The 18871-nt window shown below is 46.2% G+C and overlaps 1 protein-coding gene across 2 annotated transcripts in view; it reads right to left on the bottom strand.

Annotated features, from left to right (window-relative positions):
* Window positions 1-10516: 10516 nt before the first annotated feature.
* Window positions 10517-18871, bottom strand: part of LOC144169273 (5-hydroxytryptamine receptor-like) — a 578780-nt gene continuing 570425 nt past the window's right edge. For both annotated transcript variants that reach the window (XM_077698338.1, XM_077698339.1), the window contains one exon: window positions 10517-18159. In XM_077698338.1, the coding sequence (XP_077554464.1) occupies window positions 16695-17981 (1287 nt within the window). In that variant the 5' untranslated portion in view covers window positions 17982-18159 and the 3' untranslated portion in view covers window positions 10517-16694. The remainder of the gene's footprint in view (window positions 18160-18871) is intronic.

Below are 18871 nucleotides of genomic sequence, written 5' to 3'. Positions count from 1 at the left end.
AGGGCACTTAGGAGATTCTCCTTGAGTACTTTATGCTATAAATTACAATATAATCCACTATAACACGATATAACACAATATAATATAATATATTATCAATTAATATAATATATTATAACGTAATATATAACAGCATGCCAATGCCAGGGCATGTTTAGCTATGACGCTGACAAAGCAATTTCAAATCAAGTGCATTCTGCTTGTTTTGCTAACAAAACAAGGCTTTAAACAACTCTTAAAATGCAACCGTCTTATCAGCAGACTACGAACCACAAAATGTGCACTAAACTATCCCCTTTAGGGGGTTTTCAGGATTTTAATGAGGAAGCCGTAGATACTCGGTGGCTCGAAAAAAGGAGTCATGGCGAAGAGATGACCCACAAAATGGAGAACCAAAGTCCTGCAAACTGGGTCAGGCCTCGAAAAATATAAAGGGAGAAAAGAATGCTTCAGCATCAAGTATATACAGGCGAGACCATCCTAAATACAAAACTGCTGGCATGCCTACTACAGGCTAGGGAAGTCGACGCTGCTCGCACTGTGCTTGATCATGGGCTATTGTACACGTGCAAGTGTGGCAACGTTGCGATTAGCGTATGTTTTGTATTGCTGGCGCGACGCATGCGTTTGGCGATAAACCTCGCGCACAACGTTGCGGACGGACCTGACAATGGTATCGAAGGTGTGCGCACCCATCCTGGGGGATTTTTCCCAGAGACAGACACCTGAGCCTGAACAGAACATCACTTGTACGGAGCACGAGCTACAGGAACAGGGCTCTGGCTGGTTCTATCCGCGCCTCGGCAAGGATAGACGGGTCTCAGAAGAGCGCCAGTGGCACCTACCTACCGTCGCCCGGCCTGAGTCGTGGATGCCGTTGTGAAGGGGCCTGCAGGTCTTCATCCACGCCTCCTGACCAGAGTTCTCTCGACCGCCAATAAGGGCAGCTAGCCCCGGCTGTGGCTAGCTGCCGTGATCGGCAGCTCGGAAAATTTTCGGCCGCTCGGCGGCTCCGAAAATGTTCGGAAGGCAACCCCTTCTTAGAAGCTCGTTCCTGTCCCCAGTCTTGGAAGGATAAATTTATTTTCAAAACGTCCTGGTAACAATGATACAACATGAAACCCAGAAACAATTAAACAAATGCTGCGCCTGCGGCCACAAAACTAACACAGCCCAAAGGCTGCCAGTCACAGAGACTTACAGAAACAAACAATTTCAAGTTGACTGTAAACAAAATATTAAGATAGAAGCAATTCAGAGTTGCTTACCAGTCTACCACCGCCCGGTCACAACTGTTGTTAGCAGCGAACAAACCTCTGTTGTGTTGAACAACTGATTCAGTGTCCGTTTCTCACCGATAGCAGCGAGGCCGAACTGCTTCAATTTAACATTTTTCAGCGCAAAGGAAACCTCAAGCAAAACTGAGACCGAACGTAAGTACATATTCGTGAGTACCAGCGTTGCTTTATTAAGAACACCCGCTGGGTTAGCTTTTACGGCAAGCAATGAAAAAAAAATGCTCCAGTGCACATAGGTGATTGAACAGCGCAGCCGTAACGTGCGGCCCGTGTTTTCCACTGTCACATTGACGCTGCTCCGCCATCACTACCACCGCCCCTTCCCTCTGTTGCAGCTTGAGCTGTGCTCCGCGCAGTTACTCGTTGCGCGCGCGCTCTCCTGCGAGGGGGACTGCTTTTAAAGCCAAAGCCTTGAGTTCCCCATTCGGCGAGAAAGCGCTCTTCTTGTCGTCCCGTCAAGGAAATGGTCGCCGCTGCAAAGGCAAATAAGTAACAAACGCGTGTGATCTGGTGGGAATTTAACCCATGCCCCCATAGCAGCAGCCCGATACCTACCAACTGTGCTATCCCAGCACTTTTTTTGAGAAGTTGTGATCAATAGAAAAAAACGTTGTCCTTGTCGTTTTACTTTCGTGGCACATGCTCACTTGGGGGGATCGGACTGGGATCGGGAGCTTTGAGGGTATGATGGGCCCGCTTCAGAGAATAAAAACACCTGTGAATGTGAACGTTAAAAGTTGTCTAATCGTGCATGCCTCGTGCTAACTAAACGTGATGGCGTATGAGAAGAACAAGTGCAGAACGTTCGCGTAGAACCGCAACTCTCAGCCGGCCATGGCATGCCCCAACCTGCTTGGTGACGTAATTAACGCGGCTAAACAAATAAACGCTAGTGAAGTAAGAGAAGCAAACAACGGTGTAGCAGAAAAGAAGCAGGTAGAAGTAATTTTTGCCAAAATATAAGAGAATAAGGCGAACAAAGCGAAGCAGAAATGATGCAGTAGTAAAAATGTTATACATAGGAACCGCCAGGCTTTCGCGTTCGGAGCACGTGAGCATACCTGAGTGCGCGAAGTATTTCCCGCTCGCTCCGAGGCACAGTTCCCACCTACCAGTGTCGTTAGACGCGAACGTGTAGCGACGTCATCTATACACCCAGCCACTTCGTCTCCCCTCTCATTTAACGTCTCTGCAACCTGGTTGTCTCCAACCTAATTTCTCGCGCATGCGCATGGGTTTGCTACGGAAAAGTTTTCTGTGTACACGGGATCGCGGGATTTTTCTTTCGCCTCGCCATATAAATATTCGCTCTAAAAAACAAACCGCTAAACTCAACATGTACAAGGGGTAAAGAAAGTGCAAACACTTAACCAATAGATGTCACTCGACCTGTTTTGAGCACAACAAAATCAAAACAAAGAAAAAGACGCACTTCGTCTCAACAGAAACAGCACGAACAGTGCAACACTTGAAAACGCAATTCAATTGAGTAAACACTTTTTTACAAAAAGAAAGGTCCAGGCGCGAGGTTGGGGAAGCGAAGAGTAAAATAAGAGGGCCTCTAGATGTTGAAAGGTAAAAAACGCAAAGGAAGAACGATGATTCATAGAATGAGTGGACACGCTCAGCAATTGGAGAAGAACATGCTTTTCGCCTTCGCTACTTTATTATGTGGAGTCTATGAGTGACCTTGTAATTTTTATAAAACGTTCCTGGTAGATGCATAGTGCGTGTAGTTGTAAGCAGAACACGAATTCCCAATGTAAAACCGCCGGTGGGACATCTTGTAAGTAGGTGCGAATATTTATACAAAATAACTACGGCATTCAATGTAAAGTCTTTGTCAAAATTTTGTGAGCCGTGTCGGAAATGCGCAGGCGGCAAAAAATTCAATGGACAAGCTGACGTCCCGAGCGACGCTGAACTTTTTTATGCAGGAAAGCTAGTGAAAAGAGGTTTCCTTTTTACTGCGTTGAAATATTTGTGTCACATTTAAAGGCAAAGCTGATTGTTTGAATTTTTTTTTGTTCGGGAAGGGTTAGGATTGGCACACAAAATTTTGACAAAGCGCGCACATGTCGAAGAGCACCAGTGGAAAGTGCAATCACCACAGCAAGAAACTATACATTTCGTCTGAGTTGCCTTGTTCGAATACGGGGTACTGAGAAACAAGGAAAATTATCGCGCAGATGAATTGTTGAGCAAAAATGGTTCTAAACCACTGAAAACAGCACCCCGGGAATATGACAGTTTAATCGTTATTTGCGATCAATTTCAAAGGTGTACGCGCGAAAACAAACTGATTTGTTGTTCTTCCGCTACTGCAAAACATTGCGGTAATGGATTTTGACATCATGCAAATCTTCTAGTGTTAGTGTTGGCGAGGTGAAAATCTGAAATCAAACTACTCACAATTCATCTTGTACAAGCACGAGAAATGTTTACTGCCAATTTTATAAGAAGAGAGCATATAAACCGAGGGATTCCAACACTGTAGTAGAATAAAAGCGCCAAGTGTTGTAGCGGATAAAAGTAATTAGGTGGACAGTTGGGTTTTCCAAATGTTGGTGCCGTGACAAATTATATGCTCCGTCTTTTCCAGTGACGGTGGCCAATTCTGAACTTAGCCGTGAGCAAACAATCCCGCTACAGGGATATAAGTATATGTTTCCGAAAACAGTGCCGAGATATGGTTAGTTGGCGCATTTTTTAAAAAGCCGGTATTTGTCATTTGACTTGCGACTTACATTTCAAGTGGGTGTCGAGCTGAAGTGATAGAAACGTGGAAAACGTGATTCTATGACCAAATTGCAGGCTGGGACTGCAGCTCACAGATTAATGGCAATGAAAAAGAAATATTTTTATTATTATGCGCTATTACTTCGTCATTGGGACACCACGCCGAAATTACTTCAACGTACTTGCTTGATATTAGCCACCGTTTTGGGGATATCACACACCAGTGGAAGTAACGCTGCATGCAGAAGAGAAACACGAAGAGGGCCAGGGGGTGCCATGGGTTTTTTCTGTGGGGGCATTGTTATATAGCTTCTAATATTTTTGAAATAACGAAACAAAAGGCCATGCTTTCTGCGCTCGGAGCCTTGTGGTTAGAACGCCTGGATGATCATCGCCTGTTAATATTGTTGTGTCATCTGCTTAAAAAATGCAAGTGGACAGGTTCAGACTCAGAGGCGAGTCTAAATCTATGTACTTAAAAAAGAAGTGCCCTAAATCTGCCCTTGCGAAACCTCGTGATTTATATTTTATACATGAGAAGTTATGTAAAAAAGGCCTACAGCGTGTGCCTGATCTCCTAAATTACTACATGAATGTGTTACTGGATGCCCAGATATTCCTAATGATCCTTGTTTTGAAAAGCGAATTGCTGGGTAATGGTATGGAACGGTTAGTATAATCGGTTCACTCGTTTACAACCCAGTAAATTTACTCAATAAGCTGTATCCATATATTTTCAAAGGGTAAGTTCAATACAAACGATAGGATGCAAGCGAAATTGGCCGATGGTTAGGTGATCGAATGTAGCAAACTAAAGCGTGAAACCATCTCAAATGAGCTTCTTAATTAATTAACTAAGAAACCGAGGAGTTTACACTCTCTCTTTTAGAAAAATAGGGCAATTTTACAATGTTTTTGTCCACAAGGAATAACGGTACTGGCAAAGGTACCATAGTGTTATGAAAGCAAAGACAATAGAGGAGTCGCGTGAAACATTCTTTATTTGAAAAGAGTGAAATAAATCAAAGCCAGGGACGGCGTTTTCTTTTTTAACTAAGAACGACATTATACGCGTTGTCATTTCACAAAAGACCCTAATGAAAACTGTATCATACATGAATACATAGAACATTACTACCTTACAATACTTTTACTTTGGTAACGAACGCTGTACACCAGATAGCGATGTCTTCAAGCCACGTTACGATTCGTGTACCATCGATAATTTCAGAAGAGTATAGAGGATTGCTGGTCACTCAGATAAAAAACATTAGCTTGTTATTCGTCAGTATTGTGGGTGTTGTTCCCGACCGGAAGTACTTTCGTCAGTATGTGTGATGGTTCTACTAGTGCCCCGTGGTATACCAGGCATTTTACTACGGCACTTCACTTTCACGTGCTTTTTTATCAATACAATTACCGGCTGCTTTCACGTTAGCAGACCCGTCTTTTGTTTCCGCCACCGTAATTCATCGGATGGTTCTGGTTTTATAGAAAGCATGCATATGCAACACGCCTGTATCAAAGCTAAGAACAACAGCAAGAAAAAACAAGAATAAACGATGGCTTAGCGGAGAACACCATAAATCACGTTCCCTCTGCTTCCGCCTCGTGTTTCTGCATTTCTCAGTCCGTGCGGCCCCGGGATTTTCTCTTCTCTTAGAATAAACAAACGTGCATGAGGGGCATCGTCTCAACAGGCTTCTGCAAGGCGTTACTCAGTCCGTTTACCAGGAACGCCGTGCTAGTGCCTGCAGGAGCCCTTCATCACCCGATATGAGCTGCCCCGTTCCACATCCACTGCTCGCCGCATAAGCGGACGGGGATGAAAGGATTAAAAAGAATGAGAAGAAAAACAGCACTGGCCCCTTCAAAGCGCCCTTTAGCATGACGGGACTCTTATCGCTCCTTCCTTTTGCACCTCCGCTTCCTTCTTTTCCGGAGGCTGTCTTCCTAGACTTGTCGAGTGCCTTTTGTTCGTGTGCCTTCCTGCCCTTATCCCCACCATGACTGGAAAAACCACAGACGCTACTGAGGCAAAATAGTGCAATATCCTTAACAGGTTTCACTGTACTCCCACGCAGAGTATCTTGGAAAGACTGACAAGGGTGACGTTGGTAGATAATCGCTAATCAGCATGGGTGAAGCTTGATTTCCGAAAGCCAAATGTGACATGACCCTCGAAATGTTGTTTTTGTTCTGGCTTTTTTCTGAGGCAGTATTACCTAAGGGGCGCGAGTCGCTGTAGGCTCACCCTTCCACCACTGCCAAACGTTTTCCAGTCGTCGAGCGCTAAGGTGGGGGTCTGTAATTAATCACGGGGCGGTGTCGCAGCACTAGGGCAGCCTGTTCAAAAAGGGCATCTGAGGTGGAAAAGGGTGAATGGCGGCTTGCGTAGTCAGCCGGGCAGCACAGTCTCTATGCACTCGGTAAATGGCGTTCAATGTTTGTCTACCCCTCAGGGAAAGCGTTTCACGAAACAAAATCACCGGGTTTATCGCGCCGTGGTCTCAAACAAATCTGGTTTCCTGCGTGGGCTTCTGCGGAATAGGGTGCCAATTCGGACGCTTCGGCCGTGCAAAATATTTAAGAGCGCAGAAAAAGAAACGTTTGCACGAATTGATTGCAACTTCAAGGAGATCCAACCTCGTCAATTAAACATTTCCAGGCGCCACCAGTACCTCGCCAAGGCTGGACACCAAGTCGAACTTTATTGTGCTAGTCGCCTGGTTCGCTGTTCAAGCAGATGCGACATTAAACTTTGTGGTTACGTTTTCGCTAGTAAGCCAGCGTATCACCGACACATTGAAGCAGGTGCCACACAACAACAATGTACGTTGACTTACCTGTATATTGACACTACCATCATAATCAAGAAAAAAGAGAAGGAAAGTCCGAGAGAACGTTTATTCGCGTGCTTGCTATTTGGACACCGTTCGGTGAGAACCACTAGTTCCCTGCCATTAAACCCTGTTCTACCTTGCGGATTTTTAGGCCTCAAGTGTCAATAGGTACATTTTGTGTGGAGGAGACGGATAATGTCAGAGTTATGCTTAGTACCCCGTAAAGGTCCCGTGAGCCCCTCCCGATACCCAGCCCCGGCCGGCGGATCTTACTCGGAGAGCCCGGCGTTCGCACCAGCCGACGTCTGCAAGGCCACGACCGGACTTGGGCCAACTGCCCAAGTGCGCCAAAAAGACGCAGGCGAGACATATTGACTAGACGTACCAGTCATAGCGAACCGAAGCGTTCGGGTCTCCGATCATATAATGGCCCACCGCACCCGATGCACCTGGCTCTTCCCATAGTGACACCTTCGAGGACATCGAAGTTTGGACCGAACCGTACAAGGCAGTGGCTCATCACGACGGCCGGTCATCCGACTTTATTAGTTTATCTGGACGACTTCGTCATCTTTTCTCGAACATTTGACGAACAAGTAGGATGGCCCACAGCAGTAGTGAAGGCTCTCAAAACCCGTGGGTTCACTTCGCAATGAGTAGAAAAGCCGATTCCGGTACGATGAGTTGACGTTCCTGAAGCACATTGTTAGCAGTGAAGGTGCCAGTGATGGCCCTGGGAAAACAGCCGCCGTTCGTGCGTTCCCAACAACAACTGAAAAGCCAGCAGTCAGAAGGTTCGTTGATTTTTGCACTTATTGTCGCCGCTTTGTACAACACTCCTCTCAAATAGCCGCGCCCCTAATTTATCTTGCAGAAAAACATGTGCTCTTTTAGTGGAATGACGGAAAGCCGTACGCAATCGAGAAAATGAAACCATCTCTGCAGACCACGCCTGTCTTTGGACCCTTTGACAAAAATGTTTAAACCGAAGTGCACACCGATGAGAGCATCCCGGGACTTGGCGCAGTGTTTCCTCGAATGCACGATGACGCCGAGCGCGTCTTAGATTATGCAAGTCACACACTTACCAACGCGGAGCAGATGTTATCGACCACAGATAAGGAGTTTCTTGCGACCATCTGGGCAATTACGATGTTTCGGCCCTACGTGTACGGCCGTTCGTTTATTGCGGTTTCCTATTACCATTCACTGTGTTGGCTTGCTTACCTACGGATCTCATGCAGATAAGTTGCTGGGTGGGGCCTTGGCCTCCAAGAATTTGATGTCACCATCACCTACAAAGTCGGCCCGAAAACACAGTGATGCGGACTCTCCGTCCCGCACCACCATGGAAAAACAATTACACTGCACACGTTGACGAAGAGTACGCCTTCCTTGGTACAGTGCAGGTTTCGTATGTAGCAGCACCACGGTGACAGAATCATGAACTGCACACGGTGATTGCGCGCCTTCAAGGCCAACAAGTTCACCTCCCGAGGGCTGTGGCGCAAAACTTCTCGTCCTGTCTCCGACCTGGTGTGTTATACAGCAAGAGCTTTAACGCAAGGGTAGGTCGTGGCTTCTCGTCACGCTAGATGGTCTTCGCAAGAAACGTATAGAAGCATGTCATGGCCACCCTCCTGCTGCACACCTTGTGTACATCCGTACAGGAGCATGAATACGGGAAGACTATTTCTGGCCTCTTGTTCCCAAGTCAGTGCCTCACTGCACAAAGAAGTTCCAGGAAAGACAGAGACGAAAAAAAAAAACCTACACGGCCCGGTGGATTTCTTCAACCTATAGGACCACCGGTGGCGCCATTCAAATATTTAGGCATGGGTCTCCGTGGCGCATTTACAGTTTCCACTTCAATGAATTGATGGAATATAATAGCGATAGACTATTTACCCGCTATTTGGAGTCTAAAGCGCTGCAGTACACAAGCAGCGCAACCAGTGAAATGGCGAAGTTTTTCATCGAGCCCATTGTTTTGAGGCATGGTACTCGTACAATTCTCATCACTTGCCGTGGATCTGGATCTAACGCAGGGTACACTCCAATTTGCTAATAACGGCCATTGCCGAACAACGCCGTACCATGGCCAAAAAAATGGACTCTCAAAGCGGCTCAATAAACCAATAACCGATATGATTTCCATGGACATAGGCGTCGAGCACCGAACTTGGGACGACTTGCTTTTATGTGTGACGTTCGCATACAACGTGGTAATGCATGAAACAAGGAATTTCTCCATTTCATCCCATACGCAACCGACCCGTGAGCACATTGCTCGACGCAATTGTACCGGATTTGCTTAGCAATTTTACCCCCGAAGTTCCGAAAATAACATGCCAAAGGACGGACAAAGCACGGCGACGCGCTAAGATCCCATTACAAGAGAACAAATTCGTAGAGAGAGAGAGAGAGAGAGAGAGAGAGAAAGAGAGAGAGCAAAAATTTTATTGAGCATTTATATGAGTGGGGATGGCTTCTCAGTCCAGAAGTCCAAGCATCGTCTTTGCACGCTCCGCCCTCTCTGTCAGCATGACATGGTCGGCGAGGTGTGCGCTGGACAACGCTGTCTCCCACTGCTCGAGTTTGGGGTTAAGGAAAGGGGTGGCATGTCCGGGTTTTGGCTACATTCCCAGACTACGTGGTACACGGAGCCTGAATATCCACAAAACTTGCATTGTGGTGGATGCTGATTGGGGAATTGCATCTGGAGCCTACAAACAAGCACTGGGAATCTCCATGAGCGCTTCGACTGCCCGACTGCTCAAATTAGGCCTTCACAACACCGCATAAGAATTAATCGAAGGACACCTCTTCAGCCAAACATTAAGACTCCAACTCACACCTGCAGGCAGAAAGCTCTTAGCGAAACTTCAGTGGACGCCTCAAGGGAAGCTACAACCCCGAGCCCATGCTTCAGATATGAGACAGCGCATACACATTAAGCCAATCCCACGCAATATGCATCGGAACATCATGCGGGCAGAAGACAGGCCAGGGCCGAAGCTCTTGAGAAAATTTACGGTAGACAGGAAGCGACGGTTTACACCGACCCCACAAGCAGTAACCACAAGGGAGCAATGGTGGCAGTAGTAACATCGAGAGACAAATGCCTCAGCAGTGCAACCATCCCCAAACTACCCCTTAAGAAGCAGAAGTGGCCATAGCGCTTGCCATAACCCAGACCAAGGCAACGACGATAGTTTCTGACTCGCAGCAGACCTGCAGAAGATTTACTTTGGGATCGGTGACTCTCGCAGCATATCGGCTCTTGAGTACAAATCCCCCGAAACGGCACATCACGATAGTCTGGGCACCAGCACACTCCTCCGTCGCGGGCAACGATTTCGCCCACACGACGGCCGGCGCACTCGCCCACCAGGCCCTGCAAGGAGAACGTGACCCCACTCCTGTTGTGACTTACCGTAACATTACCCAGCATTACCGGCTAGAACGGAAAGTCTATCTACCACCACACCCGCAGTTAAGTAAAAACAAGGCTTGATGCTTTCTCATTCGAAGAAACTTCAAGTGCTCGTTCGTCCATCGAGTGCGCCTACTAGCATGTATACCACCAAGCCAAACCGTCCACTGCATTCGAATAAGAAGGTGTAAGTTCATGAGTAACTCAACAGTCAAATCAATCTTTATTTCTCGAAAGCTCCAAGATATATATAATTATACCATGTATTTTTGCCCGCGTGTTTAGCACTTTACACACAACTTCTGCAGCCGTAGATTCCGCCTTACGCCGGCTGCGACACAAAAAGAATTCCTGCACCCGTCATAAATAGGATCTGTACACGCGTACGGAATACACTTGACTGAGTAGAGGTCTACGTAGTTATGATACAATAAGTTACATTTATGGAATGTACATTTTGCAACAATACACATTTTTTGCTTCAGCCATTCAAACACCGCACTGAACAAAAGTGAAAGCTCAGAATAAACATCCATTCGCTGTAGGCATAAGCTTGTGTTTATACAAAAATGACTCTCCTCGAAAGAAACCACGCAGTAAGATGAAAATACCTGCGTATTTACATGGCTATCTATAAGAATGGTGCGAGTAAATTTGTATTGATATAAACTTTAGGCAGTAATATATTTATACATTAGCTTAGCCTCGAGTTGACCAATAGCCAGCGATACTATTATGCAATAGAGGTCGAACAAAACAAGGGAGTTTCGCTGCGGCAGAAAACTGTTGTAGTATAAAGCAAGGACAGTTGTAATTGTATATTCTGCAACTTTGTTGGATATGTCTTTGTACCACAGATGTTGTTAATTACAGCTCATTAGTGAATTCACAGCTCACTCGCCTTAGTTTGGGACAAAAGTGGCCACGTTTGGTTCCTATTGAATGCTAGTAAGGCTCGATTTCACACAATTGTGCGGCTACATTTTTAAGAGGTTGTTAGGAAGAAAAATAGTAGTATTTAAATGTCGTGGCGAAGTAGATTATGACAGTGTATTTATAGTACGGTTTTGTTGCGTCGGGAGAGAAAGTTCTACTTGCCTTCATGATTCTTTTCGTCTTCTTTCTGTTTCTTGTTATCACTTGAGTGATTTCTGCTATCCTGAGCAGCTTAATTAGAAAAGAGGATACGATGGCCTATGAAACGAACCTATTTGCTGTACGGTCGCTTGCGCTCTCACCTAGCAGCAATATCTCGTCTCGATCCCCGGGGTAAGCAGGGGGAAATTCGTTAGGGCACTATTCTTGACTTAACTTTATCCTCCCCATCTCCCCGAAAGCCTCCTCTGTTTGCCGTTAGTATCATCACAAGGGCCGAAAGCCAAGAAAAGTCTCTTTGGTGCAGTCTTGTTATGGCAAAGTCAAGAATAGCGCGACTAATTATCCAGCCGTCTTAAGCTAGATGGAAGATCACGTTGTTGCCACCCAGCGTCTGCTGCCGCCTCGACAATATTTCAGCTCTCTGTTCGAGCATGACCGTCACTATTTATGCTGTACATGACAACACCGTTCTGACATAAAATTTCGGGTACAACTATACAAAGAGGCTTTAACAACTGCAACAATGACTGCCTCAGCAACCTAGATGCGTCAGAAATATTTAACTTGTGCTGTCTGTAACTGAATCAAAACCAGTGTCTGCGTGTCATTTTGAAGCTTTCCGGGACTGCTTTTTCTCATAGAACATTGAAGTTCAGCCCAAACGGGGAAGACGTGTTCCACACTGCGAACTGGAGAACATTGTTCGAAATTTTTACAGCTTCCGTGGGAACACATAACGTGAGGAGTCAAATATGAACCTTTCCGATGTTGTAGTTTCTAATCCAAAATATTTTGATGCTGTAGCACCTAGCTTCTAGGAACACATATATGAAATGCAACTCATTATTACCAGCACAGTGTCCAGAAAAAAGAGATTCACGCCCTTCTCGCACACGCAACGATATTTTAACACTCTGTCACACAATACCTAACAAGGCAATATCTGTTTCAACAACCCAAGTACTTTTCAATATTATTCGCGGAAACAACAAAATAGTCCTGAGTTTTAGATCGCACACCTAAGCATAATTAGTATGACAGCGGAGAGGGGCATATTAAAATAACCCGTGAAATGAAAGTGCGAAATGGCGCAGTCAAGAAGATATCTTGCTCCACAAACGATATGTACACACACCGTTCACAGTGTGCGTGTTCGTTAAAAATACAACGGCTGCCTGGTAAACACTCTGGTTAGGATAACTAAATGGGGTTACCTTTGAGAAATGTAATATTTCCTGATTTAAAAAACGAAACATCAGCACCGTAATTTTGAGTACGCCTCTTTGGGAATTCCACCTAGACGCGAGGCACAACTGGAGACTACGTTTCTAAACTTTGTGAACCAATGTGTTGCAGTGCGTTGCCTGGGGATTGCTAGCAAGAGTTCCGCACTAACGGCCCCGCAAAAACATCGCGTAAGCCTTATTATTTCAGAATAATGCAACAGAAAATTAGGCTTGATAGAAAGAGAATAAAACTTTATTTAGCGGCCAACTGGAGTTCCTAGGCGTCGGCAAGCAGCCCCTGAATGTGGCAGCGTTTTAGGCCAGTTCCACCTGCGATAATAAAGAAATACTGAAATGCAGTCTACAATACGGGCTACTTGTGTGCAGTTTCAGACTTTTTGTTTTTGAATGTGATACTAACAGGGACATTTGAACGCCGCAAACATTCGGATAAGTTTCTAACCACCTTGTTGCGGGGAGGCGAAACTTTGTAAGGAATACGTCGTTTAAATATTGTGGATCACACTAGTCATGCCGGTTTTCTTTTGTAGCTAAGTGCAGCATAATTGCACCTGAATCGAGTTAGCAGAAAGAACAATAATACGAGTTCCGAGACCATTCTCTCATCCATACTGACAGACATTCAAGCACAGACATCTAGGTTACTCTAAGAATACGATGCCAACTTTACATAGCGTGACTGCTTTGAGATTTCTTGAGCGAAAAGCCTTGGCAGTCGTGCTACTTAGGTACTGCTCACTTTGCTAAGCGCGCTCATTTTTGTTGTTTGGGAACACACAACATCACTAGGTTGGTTCTAAGTGGGAAGACATACGGGGACCTTCAAAGAAGAGACAGAGTCACTGCTACCTTGGACAAGGAACTGATGTTTGTCAGTGCGCAGTTTTTTTACGCGGTAGTTTCAAGCATTCCAATGTGTTTGAGTAAATACTCTAAGTAGTCTCGCTTCCTGTTAAATGTTTCACTCAAATGTTTACTGCGCTAAGCACCTACACTTTAAGAATTACAGTGCTTTGAAACGATTAACCACAAACTCTTTAACTGTTGATGAAATAAGCACTGACAGTGCTCTGTTATATTTCATTTTTTTTCGATTCGGTCGCACGTGCAAATATTGCGAAGAAATAGTTATGTTTTATTTTTCATTCCGGTAAAAGTTAAACAGATCAACTTACAACTACGCGCACGGTACGAGTAGAATTTCGTTTCTTTGGCTCTATCTACTAAACAACCAAACATTGTGCAGACTATTTCTAAGTATATTCTTTAGGGGAGAGGGGTCGAAAATGTTTTTTTTTTGTGTTATGTTCGTCTCCGAGTATTGAACCGCTGTCGACTATAGCCGACCACCTCGACATTGAACGCACGTCAGTTGGTTGTTTAATAATCATTATCCATTCGGTTGCGACGCAGCTTCCATGAAGCTGAAGGCCAAAATAGACACTAGGCGAGATTACCTATGCACACACATTTATAGTCCCATGTGGTGGTTGCATTCTATAGTCGACATCAGCAGAAAACTCGTCTACGAACATAGCCAAAAGAAACACCTTCGCGCTTTCCTCTGATATGAATAATCCTAAAAACACTACCGCTTTTAAAGAACGAACGCCGGTGAAAATTGGTGCGAATATGTCTATCCGTGCAGTCCACTGAAACGTCACATTTCTATTAAAGGGGCTCTCTTGTTGCCTTACCACAATGAGTATATTTGACCATCTTCTTTTTTTTTAAATCACTTCTGCCGGATGGTGCAGCACATTTGATTTTACCCATTTTCAGTCGTTCTACCTAAATAACATCTAATATGTGCCAATCCCTTATACTGTTAGCACATATACGTTCTGTTATCGTATAATTGTGATCCGTTAGGCATAACCAAGCTTATTTTGCTTGGTTCAACTGATTTCTTTAGCTGGACACCAGGCATTAAGCTTTACTTAATTGCAACATTGTAAAAAGAATGTCCAGAAACGCAAAAAACTTTGATGAGACACCAATGGACCATATTTAAGGTATTTGACAGTGCTTCTAGAATGCCTAACTTAGCACGGCTGCCGTCCTGGCATTTGAATCGAAAGCGGCTGGGGTGTTTTCCAACAACGGCGGGAATTGGCGTCTCATCAAGACACTTCTTTTGTCGAAGATAGAAAAGGCGTCGTTGAGGAAGGTACACAGAATACGGACTCGACAAGGCTTTGCACAGTGCGGAGAGAATGTATCACATTAGTACCTTAACAAGAATAAGTACAATGTACTGTACATGCTAGCGTGAGACGAACACATAGACTCCGGATGACCGACACATCTCACTACTCCGGGAATTATCTTTTGGTGAAGAAGCAGGACGCTGGAAAAGGTGACAACAATGTAATTACAGAATGATAACAATAAGAGCAAGAAAAAACACATCCACCTTTTTTTTCAAACGAACATCACATGTGTATCACAATGTAGACACTCCGGCACTGCACCACTACTTCCTCAAGCCATAGAGCCAGAGAGAGCACGGCTTCACCCGACATTACTACCACCATTGACACTTCCGCCGAAGCGTTCAAGCGAGCTAAAAGTCCGCTCTGGAGGAACGGAAAAACTCGTTCAAACACATCACGTCTACACTGGGTTGGTTATATGAATAGGTGGTAACTGCAAAGCATTCCCAATGTACGCACAAGAGTAGCACAGCCCCAAAAGAATGCACCTTGGAAGTGCAGCCTAGTCAGTCCTTGTATATGCTTTCTTTTTTGTATCTGGGGAGAGTTAAAGCACAATGCACACGAAACACGCACTCGCGACGTATAGGCACGAAGCGACACTGGGGCTTCAGGAAGGAGACAGGATAAATGCTGCGTTTCAACAGATCGGCACACAGCACCGAGCCCCTGGTGCAGTGTACGCGTTTCTGTCACAACGCACGCCGGTTTATCCAATCATGCGGAAACCGGGTTATCCCGGCTACTTCAACGCTTTCACATTTTGACAACAAAGGCTGCTTCTGTGAAAAGGCGCACGCAATCGCATCATGTGAAGAGCTCCTTAGCTATGCTTAGGTCCTTGAAATCAAGTGGAGTATGTACGAACTCAACATACTCTAAGGTTTGCGTGCAAATCAAAGCGGCACGGAAACAATCCTTTTTTTTTACTTTTCCATGGCTAAGCGGCCTCACTTTGTAACGTTACCACGGCCTTTCTGCGTCCAGCTTTGACAACTGCCCCTGGAGCCAAAGCTCTACGCTCTTAGTTGGCCAGCACTTGAATGATGCCCTAAGTACCATTAATGCAGCGATAACATAAATTAAACCCTACAAACGAACCGCCAATGCATGATACGTGGCGTCAACGGTATTCATTGCTTTCGTAAAGACTAGTAATACCAGAACTTCATTCTCGTCAATGTCGTTAGCGTTATATGTGCCTTACGGCCTGCCGCGTGTTCGTCTAGTTCATCAAACGCCTCTCAATACCTTCCCCGTTAAGGTACGACGGGAGCAGCGAACGAACAGCCCGATTTGATATACTTTCTACATTCTCTTGTCTCTGTTTACCATCGTGCTGCAAACATTCACACCGCACATGGTCGTCAAGTACGGCCGCCCTTGTGTAGCTCGGGTTTGTTAGTTGCGCGCCATTGCAACTCCACAGTAGCTGTGTGAGAACCTGTTTATATTTCTACACCATCACTCATGTAAGGGCAACGACATGCTTGACTTGTGAGGCGTCTTTACAAAATGAAAAATGTGCAAGTGTCGTTGCACCAGTTATATAAACCTACGCTCGGAGGCCAGGCACGTCACCGATTAGATAAAGAACCTCGGTTTGTAAGTGTATTCGCAACATTGGGGACGTGAGACACAAAAGTACGATGAAGTTAAAATAATTTTTATATACCAAACACACAACAGCTAAAGAGCGGTGGTACTGAGCGTTGGTTACCACTTCATACTGTACGGTACCGTAGAACACGTGAAAATTCCTCAGACCGATACCAAGAAGCGACCCTGTCGTAGCGCATTTCGGGAGCTCATCGCTGTCATCTATAGGCTGGCTTCTTGCCGCACAGAATTCTACCAAAGGCGTTTCTAAAATCGGGACTGAATATCGTGTAAATGATCGGATTGATCATGGAGTTCGCGTAGCCCAGCCACAGAAAAAAGCTGAAGACCAGCTTTCCCGGGTCGCACGACTCGCACAACGCCATGACCAGCGCCATCACGAAGAAGGGAAGCCAGCACATCACGAACACTCCGGTGATAATGGCGACCGTCTTGGCCGCTTTTCGCTCTCGCCGCGATTCGAGCGACTCTTCGACGTGCTTCTTCTCGCGCTTCGTAAGCACGAGAAGACGCCCGAAGCCACCGTGCATCGCTTTGTTCATGCCGTTGCTGGGCGACGACTGGTTGCTGCTGTTGTGAGCCGCCACGCCGGCAGCGTTGTGCTGTGGTGTGTTCTCGTTCGACGGCAGCGCCGAAGACGTGGATGGCTCCTTGTGCACCACGAGCATCGCCTTGGCGCCAGGCTTGTGTCGTATTCGCTGGCGAGCGACCTTGAAGATCCTCCAGTAGAGGAGCAGGATCATGATGAGCGGCACGTAGAAACTGGAGCAGGTTGCGAACACCTGGTACGCGGCGTCCTGGCTCACCAGGCACTTTTTTTCGTTCAGAACCCGGCTTCGATAGTCCTTGTCCTTCCAGCCGAAGATGGGCGCGATGGAGACCACGAAGGCGACGCTCCAGACGAGAAAGATCATTGTGCCCACTTTGCGCACGTCCCGCTGGCGCATGTAGTCCACGATGGTGACGGCCCAGTAACGGTCCACAGCGATGGCCAGCAGATGCAGAATAGACGCTGTGCAGCAGAGAACGTCACAGCAGGTCCAGACGTCACACAGTTCTGGTGCGAGAACCCACTCCTGGGTCACTTCGTACACGGCGCCCAAGGGCATCACGAGACAAGCCACCATGAGGTCCGCTACGGCTAGGGAGAGCACCAGGTAGTTGCTGACGGTGCGCAGGTTCCTCTCCAGCAGTATGGCCGCGATCACGAATATGTTGCCGATCACAGTGGCGATAATCACGACGCACAGGAGCAGGGACACTGTCACCACCACCGGCAGGTTCTCGTGCCAGGAGAGGCTGAGGTTGGTCTGCACGCTTTCGCTGGAATTGTCCGCCCAGGCGTCTTCCTGGGAGCCGCTCCAGCTGTCCTGGCGACCACTGCTACCGGCCTCCTCATTCAGGACGCTGGCGTAGTGCGGATTGGCGCCGATAAGAACGGCGGGCCACTTAGTCGTCATCACCGCAGCCACCCTTCCTGTCATGACTGTAGATTACTGAGCGTGCCTCGGCCACAGTGCGTAGTATGTGGCTTCTGTCCTATCACATTCAGGCATAGTTTGTGCTCCGTGCAGGCTAATCCAGACTTTTCCGCGGCTCTTGGACCATGTGGAAGAAGGTGATGACTGGAGCCAATTTTCTACACCATGCTCCCACCGCCACCTGTGATGCAGAAAAAAAAGCGAACGTCTCAAAACGAGAGACAAAACAACAAGACGCATAAAAAATAAAGCATTTAAACCATTCAATGGCCACTCACACTTCACTTCAAAGTAGGCGCCATAGAATGTTTAGTACAAGTACGTATGTGGGCGCGATCTCTCGGCACGAAGCCAACAGAACAGTTCCCAAGAGTATGTGTAGTTGTCACAGCAATGCTGGTTTTAGAAAGTTCATCGGAGGTGTTTTTTATTTCGCGCACGTCTGATTTCAAGTATCCCGAACACTTGGCAAATAAAGACAAAAGGTAAATACAGGGCATGTCATTGTATTTCTGTCTGTATTCTTCAAAAGTTGAAGCTGCATTCCACAAGTCACGAACCACCTCCCGCAGATTAGATACCTTCCTGCACTTCTTTCCTTATCATTGGTAAAGAATGACACAATTCTTAACGCCAGTTACATCTCTCTGCGCCTTAATGTTGGACTTTCCTACTCAAGATATTGATATTCCGTAAGACTTCTCCCTCATATTTCTTTGGGTACCATACATATTGCCTATGAATCCAGTTGTTTCTTTCCCACTGCTCGCAAACAGCACGTTTGAAGCGAACGTGCTCTTTCTGCGTATTTCTTCACCATGCCTATGGCCAACAACACTGTTCCCAATTGACATTTTCTTGTTCCAGCGAACCGCAGCGGCTTAGAGCGCTTC

Source organism: Haemaphysalis longicornis, unplaced genomic scaffold (genome assembly GCF_048455015.1).
Source record: "Haemaphysalis longicornis isolate Haplotype H1 unplaced genomic scaffold, Haemaphysalis longicornis Haplotype H1 scaffold_2, whole genome shotgun sequence".
Classification (NCBI taxonomy): Eukaryota; Metazoa; Arthropoda; class Arachnida; order Ixodida; family Ixodidae; genus Haemaphysalis; species Haemaphysalis longicornis.
This window is presented reverse-complemented; position numbering and strand designations above follow the sequence as displayed.